Raw genomic sequence first — 9,161 nt, 5'->3', positions numbered from 1 at the left:
ACATATGTATATATACACATAAGCAAAGACAAAATGTTATAAGAAGAAAACTATGAAACTTCATTGAAGGACATTGAAAATCTACACAATGGAATACTACTCAGCCGTTAAGAAGAAAGAAATCTTACCCTTTGTGACAGCATAGATGGACCTGGAGAGCATTATGCTAAGTGAAATGAGGCAGTGAAAGCAGAGAAAGACAAGTACCATATGATTTTACTCATATGTGGAATTTAATAAAATAACAAAATAGAAACAGACTCATAGAGAACAGACTGACAACTGTCAGAGGGGAGGGAAGTTTCGGGGCTGGGTGAAAAAGGCGGAAGGATTAAGCAAAAAACAAAACCCCTCATAGATAAACAATAATATAGTGATTACCAGAGGGGCAGGGGGATGGGGTAAGGTAGAAGAGGGTAAAAGGAGTAAGATGGTGATGGAAGGGGACTTGACTTGGGGTGGGGGACACACAATACAATATACAGATGATGTATTATAGAATTTTACACCTGAAACCTATATAATTGTTAACCGGTGTCATCCCAATAAATTCAATGAAAAAATAAAAATCTAAATAAATACAGAGCGATGCCCATTCAGTCAATAGGAGAGTCAATATTGTAGAAATGTCATTTTCCCTCAAATTGACCTACAGGTGTAGTTCTGATCAGTGTAACAGATTTTTATGTGGAACTTAATATAATAAACATCCCAAGGGATTTATAGAGGTCAAAGAGTCAAGAATAGCTAGGAGATTCTTTAAAAATAAGGAAAAACTGGACCTGTAAAACAATACTAATTAAGAGAAGCACAGAACTAGTACAACTATAGGAAAATAGAGCAACTGAATAGAGAAACTACAGACATTTCCACATGTGCAGACACTTGATGTTCGACAGGTTTTGCAATCAGTGTTGTGTGTGTGTGTGAGAGAGAGAGAGAAAGAGAGAGAGAGAGAGGCGGGGTAGACATTTGAATAAGTGGTTCTTCAACACTAGCTTTCTACATGGAAAAATATAAAATTGGGGCCTTACCTCTACCATTCACAAAACTACTTTATAGGTGGAAGTATTTCTTTTCAAAATAAAAATGGAAGCATTTGGTGCAAATCAATTTAACCTGGTTTTCCATTTAACAATACATGATGATCATCATTCCATGTCAGTAAATACAGAGACAACCGTTTAAATAGGTGGATTGAATCAGTCCCCTGATTAGCTTGTTTCATGTGTTCTGCTGTTATACATTGAGCATAGTTGCACAAGAGATCCTAATTTTCACACATTCCACACCCCTAACGCTTCTTTGAGACTCTGAATATACGTCTTTAAATGATAAAGGAACATTTTGAGCTATGACTTGGCAGCTTCATTGTCTCTGAATATTTTATTGCACTTGCTTTTATTTTTATAAAGAGGTATGGGAAAAAATGAATGTGCTACTAGTGATAAGAAGCACAGTATCATATACTTTTATAATTGCCACAGAGATAAAAGTACTCAGCTTGCTTCATGTGGCTTATCTTGAGCCACAATCGCACACTCACTGAACTCAATCAGTTCACTGGTATTCAATCATCAGAGAAAAGAACGGTGTTAAAGAATATGAACAAAATACTGGAAATACATACTATCAGAGATTGGGTATAAAGGACATGTACAATTAGAAATCTTATCTTTCTTTTTTAAATCCCTCTAGAACAGAATCTATCTTTTAAAACCATAATACATTCACATTCACCTATGTTTCCAGAAGTCCATGCTGTAAGAAATAAGGGCTGTCTACACTAAGTATTAGTCTGTTGACTTCTGTAGGGTATGATTATATTTTAGATGCTTCATATATACAGCCAAGATGCCATTGAGGAAGGATGTTCTGATTTATATTCCCATCAGAAATACGCAAGACTGCCCATTTCCCTACCCACACCAACACTGAACACTAGCATGCTTTTTAATCTATGACAGTTCAGTAGTTACTATTCAATTTGCATTTCTTGGATGTTGAGTACCTGTCCTGTTTCCTTACTTATGAAATACAGCTAAAAGTTATATCTACCTACTAATGTAGACATGAAGGTTGATAATGTAAAATTCTAAGGACAGGGCATAGCGTGTAGTATATATTCAGGAAATACAAGCTTTTTTTTCATCTTTATTTCTTTTGTGAATTTCTATTCTTGCCCTTTGTTGTCTATTTTTTTAAAAATATATTTTATTGATTTTACAGAGAGAAAGGGAGAGAGATAGAGAGTTAGAAACATTGATGAGAGAGAAACATCGATCAGCCACCTCCTGCACACCTCCTACTGGGGATGTGCCCGCAACCAAGGTACATGCCCTTGACCGGAATCGAACCTGGCACCTTTCAGTCCGCAGGCCGACGCTCTATCAACTGAGCCAAACCAGTTACGGCTACTATCTATTTTAGTCCTTTGCCCAATTTATCCAAAGGAGTCTGTTACAAAGGAAAGCTATTAACGCCTGGTCTATCACATTCTATTATTTCCCACAATTTGTCATTAAACATGTTGCCTATAGTTTCTTTTTAATAAAACATGACAAATACATCAGTATGGTTTTTGCCTTGGGTTCCATGCTCAGAAAGGCCTGGTCCTCCCCAAGTTTATATTGATAATCACTTAGATTTTGGTCTGGGGCTTTAATGGTCCTATTTCTTTACATTTAATTCTTAATCCAACTGGAATTCATTTAGAAGGTAAAGGGAGCTATGTTATACAATAAGCATGCATTACTTTTATAATCAGAAAACAACTCAATACTCTGAATATTTACATTGGGATAAAAATTTTCAGTGCATTCCTCGCACTCCACTCACACATTCATCACTGCCTTCAATTCCATGTGCCCGTTTCCCGACTGACCAGGTTAACTGTAAGCACACTACTCTGATTTGCATAAAACCTGATTATAATAATTAGTCTAGAGTTCAGGTTAACTTTTCTATTGGCATTCTCATTAATATACACTACTAAGGCTTTCTCTATATCAGGGGCCAGTAAACTTTCTGTGAATGGCCAGATAGCAAATGTTGGAGGCTTTTAGGTCATAGTCTTTGTCACAACTACTCAGCACAAAACTGGCCACAGACAGCATGTATGTGGATGAATACGACTGTGTTCCAATAAAACTTTATTTATGGACACTGAACTCAAATTTCATATACTTTCCATTATCACAAATTATTAATTATTTTGACTTTCTTCCAGCCATTTAAAAATGTAAAATCAATTCTTAGCTTGTGGGCTATACAAAAACAGGTAGCAGACCAGTTTGCCAACCTCTGCTTTATTTCAGAATTTTTTAGTGTATTGTAGGTAGCAGCACTATCTACTGTAATGCTAAAACTTCTGCAGTAATGGAAACGGTTTAGATCTTGCTTTCCAGTATGGTAGCTACCAGCCACATACGGCTATTGAGTTTTCAATTTTATTTAATTGGGATTAATTTGTTTAAACTGCCACATGCTACCATATAGGACAGTGCATATCAATAGATTGGACTAAAATAATATGTAAACAGATAGGTGTTTGTGTATACATATACATAAATGTGTGTGTGAGTGTGTGTGTGTGTGTGTGTGTGTGTGTGTGTATAGAGTTTTTTTCTCCTGGGGACCTAAACCTACATATTTAATATAGTCACTCAAGTGAAAGTTCCATGACTTTTTATTCCTGTGACAAATGAGAGCAAGCTAACTCTTCATTCTAAAGGTCTTTGGCCCTCAGTCTTTCTAAGCAGTGCCCAGAATATGTGATCAAGCCCCTTAAGCTTTCAGCCACTACTTTGCTCAGCTGTTTCTTCTCATTGCTATTTTTCCTTCCTCTCTACTGCCACAGGGTAAAAGTAAAAATACTGAATTAGTGGAAGAGCATGTCACCTTTGTCACTTCTCCCAGATACCAATAAAAAGCACACTTACAGTTAGGTCAAGCTGGCTGTTCCGTGTCGTGATGGACAGTTCAATAGTGGACAGCTGCACATCTCTCCAGACCTCAGGGCTCACCTCCTTGGAAAGGCCTGTGTGAATGTATTAGACACAGGTCAATTTCTCCCATTAACATTTCACCCTCCACCACCCACGGCCAGCTGCCAGCTGCTAGCTGGCCTCCGCCGGTCTGCTAACTCCACCTTTTTCTTCATTGCATACTTCTTACATATGGGATAAAAGGCCAGGCTCAGAATGGAGTCTCTATGCCTGAAACATCCTACCAACACAGCCAGAAATACATAAAGCTCAGTGACTGAAAGAGGGAGCCACTGTTTTGTCTTAAATGACACGGGGTGTTCCCACTCATGGGACGTTGTCCTGGCTTGGGCCCTGCTCTGTGGTGCACAGAAGGCTGACTGCAATGGTCCTTAGAAGGCATCTGCTCCAGGTCAGCCTGACACTGATTTGGGGGTCTGCGTTAGGCAGTCCTGAACTGACCAGGGCTCTCAATCTTCGACCACCTGCTGCTCACCGTCCTGCGGTTGTGCCCAGTACGATGCAAGTCTTCGCAATATTCTCCGGTACAGAGAGGGCCGTGGAGGGGTCTCTTCTGCTTCACTGGGAGGTCTCTCTTTAGGTCCCATGTATGAGATAGAGGCTTGATGAGTCTGAGGCCACTCCTTTTAAAGTGAAGAGAGAAAAACATTTGTCATGAACACAAAATTCCAACCTCTGGGAGTTTCTCTATGCAAAGGTTAGTGTTCTGCCTACACCTGCTAGAAAGCCAACTAATTTCTCCCTGGATGGAACTGTCTCTAATTTGGAACATGGTCCTCAGGCTTTCTTTTCCTGTTAAAGGCCTATCTTGAAAACCATGAACTCAGTGACTGCTGCCTCCACTGATCTGTCACGTGGAGCAGAGAGGAGATCAAAGTGGACTATCAACAATTGCTTATACTTGTCCACAAACCCCAATATGAATGAGCATAGATCCTACCCCAGGATAAATTATCTTTGGTCTACTAATGATGACACATAAAAGAAACTGATGAATTCAGCTGCATCAATACTTTCTTCACTTTTGGAATCGTCTTCCCACAGCGGCCAGAATGGTGTAGCCCAGCCTTGCAACCCAACTCCAGGCTCCTCACTCCTGCTTCAAAGATCATCATTCTCACACTCTAGGTGTTTTGTCTTCTACTTCCTGCACCCCAAGCCCAGTGTCGTCCTGGGTCTCAACAGTTTGCACAGGAACTACTAAAGCAACAGCCTAGCCCTCAACATCACCTCTCATTCACCACAGCTGCTCATTTCCACAACCACATCTGGTCCTTCCTGCCACCCAAAATTATTCCATCTTGGGCATCTATACCCCTGTAATCACACCCCATAATCTACTTATCTTGTTGATTCTCTTGTGCCCAATATATGTCTTTTTTGGGCAAACTAATCCCTGTTCTTAAGCTTTCACGGGTGAATTACAAAAGAGTAACAACTCTTTCTTTTCTCACTCCACCTCTTACTTCTCTTCAATGCATGGACCCAGCCCCTCTTCTCTGACTCACACTTGTGCTGCTTTATCACGCCATGAGCATACTATGGCAGTCTGCACTAATGGATAAATTCAGTTGGGATATTGAGAAATCAGACAGTGACTACACATCTCAGCTGTGTCCATCACTCCTGCTGACATTTCTAAAGCTAATATTCTCATCTCCATCTGCCTGTTCCTGCGTTTGTTTTTATAACTTGGTCCAAACTCAGAAGAGGAAGAAAGGGGAGTTATTTTTTGGCCCCTCAAGATCCTACCCACACCCAAGTTTTCTATTACATTGAGAAGTCCAGTCCCTGACCACACCATTTTCCCTCAGTGCCTAATTATCAGTTAATTACTTAATGCTCTTTTTCCATCATTCCTGGCCCTCTCGTGTCTTTAGTCTTCCACAATATGTGCCCTGAGAAGCTCCAATTCTGGATCAGTCTTGTCACTAGGTTTCTGTATTACTTCATCAAGGCTCAGCATTATTGGAGGGGAAAATATTCCTGCTGAGCATTGATACAGGGAAAACAATCACCCAAGCAAGCATATCTGTGTCATAGCCAATTCTTGGTCTCAGGTCCTCAGTGCCACTTGATAATCCTTCTAAACTTCCCTATTTTCTTTATCTTTAAATTCCCCATAGCATCATCACCTCATTTTCAATAGGTCACGCTGCTTCCTACACTTCAGAGAGAATACCAGGATCTCAGTGAGAACTGCCTTAACTCTCCCTGTTTGTTTTCATCTGGACCACTCCTTCATTTCTCTCCTGTCTCAAGGAAGAAGTGTCCCTTCCTCTGTCCAAGGATAACCCAGTACTTTAGGTCCCATACCCTTCTACTTGCTCATGGATTCTGCCAGCTCAGTCATGCTTTTTCTCTCCTTTCGTTCACCCCCTCCCCTTTTTTTCCTGTTGCTTCATGGTGTAAAGACATGGATATCTTTCCATTTTAAAAAATCAACACTCCTTTGATCCTATTTTTCTCACTAGCTTTTGACTTTCTCATTTCCCTTCAAAGTCAAGCTTCTTGAAGGAGTTGCCTACTACCCTTGGTGTCTCCACTTTACCTTCCTGTTTATTCCTTAACCTTCTTCAGTATGGCTCAGCCCCTCCACTTACCAAACCTTCAGAGGTTACCAAATTCAATGGATACTCTCCTGTCTTTAGACTCTTCGTTATTGTTTCTTAAAATCTCACTTTCTTCCTGAAAGTCTCTCTTCCATTGGCTCCTATATCAGTACTCTCTCCTCCACTTCCTCTTAGCACTTCTCAGGCATCTTCCCTGGTTCCTAAGGGCTATTTCTCACCATCTATTCTCTCAATGGTAACGTCACCAAACCCACAGTTTCAATGCTACTCATACACTTCAGACATGTAAATTATTTCTTCAGCCCACATCTCTTTGCCAAATTCTAGACCTAAGTCACAACTGTACCTCCACTTGTCTGTACCAGGGGTATGGTAAACTCAGTACCAGGGGTATGGTAAACTCAGTATGTGCCAAACTGAAAATTTCATCTTCACACACTTGATCTTAAGCCAGTATTATCAAAATTAATGGAAAGCTCTTAGTTATTAAACTGTAGTCCCTCAAACCAGAAATCTCAGAATCCTAGACTCTCCTTCCAACTTTTGAGGATTCCACCTTAATATCTCTTTAACCCATCTCTGTTGTCAATGCTCACTGTTACCACCCCAGTCTACACCTCATGACCACCTCTCACCCTTGATGCCCTTGCCTTTAGCTACCCACACAATCTCTTGTCCTCACTGCTGCCAAAAGATTTCTGTTATTTCCCTAAGACTCAATAAGTCCCCACCAGTGCTTTATCAATAAATGTCAGATCCCATCTGCCATAAACTGCCCCTGCCTAACATTCAAAGTCCCTTTCCGGCCATGCTACTGCCATAATGAAAGACCAGGTTTCACCGCTGTGACTTCACATACCCTGGCCCTCCACCAAGAAGGCCCTTTATCTAGTCCTACAGATACTTCAATATTTAGAAGTGGCACCTGCGCTGCGAAGACTGCTGGCCCTCCGTCAGAGGTGGGTACCCTCCTCTCTCCTCCATCTAGTTCTTCTGTGTTTCTCTCATCACACTTGCCAAATTGATTTACTTGTGCTTCACTCTCAGCACATGCACATTTCTTGAAGGCAGAAACCTGTCTTATTGAACTCTGTATTCCAAGCACATAGAAGGGCTGGCCACACAACAGATATTCAATAATGGTTTGCTAAAGAAATGGTTGGAATAGTTTGATTCTCCCAGGTTCTACTAGTTACTAGATTTCTTCCTAAATACCGTACACTCACGTCTCCACCAATGAAATTATTCCTTTGAGCAACAGTAATTATGCATTTTACTAACCGAAATTTATTTGGAAGGTAAAGGGAGCAATGTTTTGCAATGGACATATACTACTTCCATAATTAGAAAACCACATGATAATATGAATATTAACATAACCAAACTTTTCACTTCATCTGCCCGTCCTCAGATCAGCCAGCCAAACTGTGAATATACTACTTTGATTTGCATAAAATCTGAACACTGTGTAGTCCACAGGTAAGGATGACACATATTAGCATTTTCTTTAACACACATCGTTCAGTTTTTCTCCATGTGAACATTTTTCAGTATACAGCCTATAGCAGCACCACTAATGGAACCTCCTCTGGTCCTATATCTGGACCGGCCAATACAGTAACCACCACCCATATTTGGTTAGCATGGTTTGAAACCTGATATATTACACTGGTGGGGACTTTTTGAGTCTTAATCAGGGAAATATATCAAACCTGTATGATAAGATATATTCAGAAACAAATCTTCATTTCTAGATACTAATTCAGACAAGCAAATGATTGATGAGATATAGGTCATTCTGTTCAAGGTTTGTCCGGCCAGAGTGAGTGAATGAATAGACAATGGAAAGTTGTCTATATAAAAAAGAAATTAACGCCTGGACGGTGTCACTCAGTTGGTTGAGTATTGTCCCAGACACCAGGAAGCTGCCAGTTCAATTCCCGGTCAGGGCACATGCCCGAGTTTCAGCTTGATCCCCAGTAGCGGGTGTGCAGGAGGCAGCAGATTGATGCTTCTCTCTCATTGATGTTTTTTTCTCTCTCCTTCTCTCTTCCTCTCTCTAAAATCAATAAAAACTTATTTTTAAAAAAAATTTAAAAGAAAGAAATTAACTATAGGCTTGGTAATGGAAGGAATGAGTTGGTACATGAGGAATGCTTTCTGAACTTGTATGTAAGTAAATATCCCTCATTTTAGTCCTGGAGCATGTCAGATACATCTGTCAGATACAAAGAATTTTTTAAATATCCAAATATGCACATCCTGGTATAACAACAAAATAACTCAGGGAACATTTCTACATTGTAAATTGCATTTACCTGAAGAGTGCTGAAAAAATGCGCTGCTTTGGTTTTTAGGGGCCCAAGATACCAGTACCTGAGAAAGATCAAGATAAAAATCTAATTAGAATATTAAAGGAATGATCAACATGATAGAAATTACACCCCTCCTATGAGTGTCTGCTCTGAGGCCTGGGGATTATGGCTTAGCATAAAAGAGTATTATAGAACATTTTAAATCTGAATTTCAATGCCATGTCAAACAGTACGCAATTAGTTACACAGGAGCTAGATCCTTGCAA

General features: G+C 40.0%; 1 protein-coding gene across 3 annotated transcripts in view; it reads right to left on the bottom strand.

Moving 5' to 3' along the window:
* The window catches only part of AGK (acylglycerol kinase), a 73,157-nt gene that overhangs the window by 4,795 nt on the left and 59,201 nt on the right, over positions 1-9,161 (bottom strand). For all 3 annotated transcript variants that reach the window (XM_006094717.3, XM_014460826.2, XM_006094719.3), the window contains exons 11-13: positions 8,899-8,956; positions 4,483-4,630; positions 3,942-4,039 (exon numbers count right to left, since the gene is read on the bottom strand). In XM_006094717.3, the coding sequence (XP_006094779.2) occupies positions 3,942-4,039; positions 4,483-4,630; positions 8,899-8,956 (304 nt within the window). The remainder of the gene's footprint in view (positions 1-3,941; positions 4,040-4,482; positions 4,631-8,898; positions 8,957-9,161) is intronic.

Source organism: Myotis lucifugus, unplaced genomic scaffold (genome assembly GCF_000147115.1).
Source record: "Myotis lucifugus unplaced genomic scaffold, Myoluc2.0 scaffold_141, whole genome shotgun sequence".
In the NCBI taxonomy this organism is placed as follows: Eukaryota; Metazoa; Chordata; class Mammalia; order Chiroptera; family Vespertilionidae; genus Myotis; species Myotis lucifugus.
This window is presented reverse-complemented; position numbering and strand designations above follow the sequence as displayed.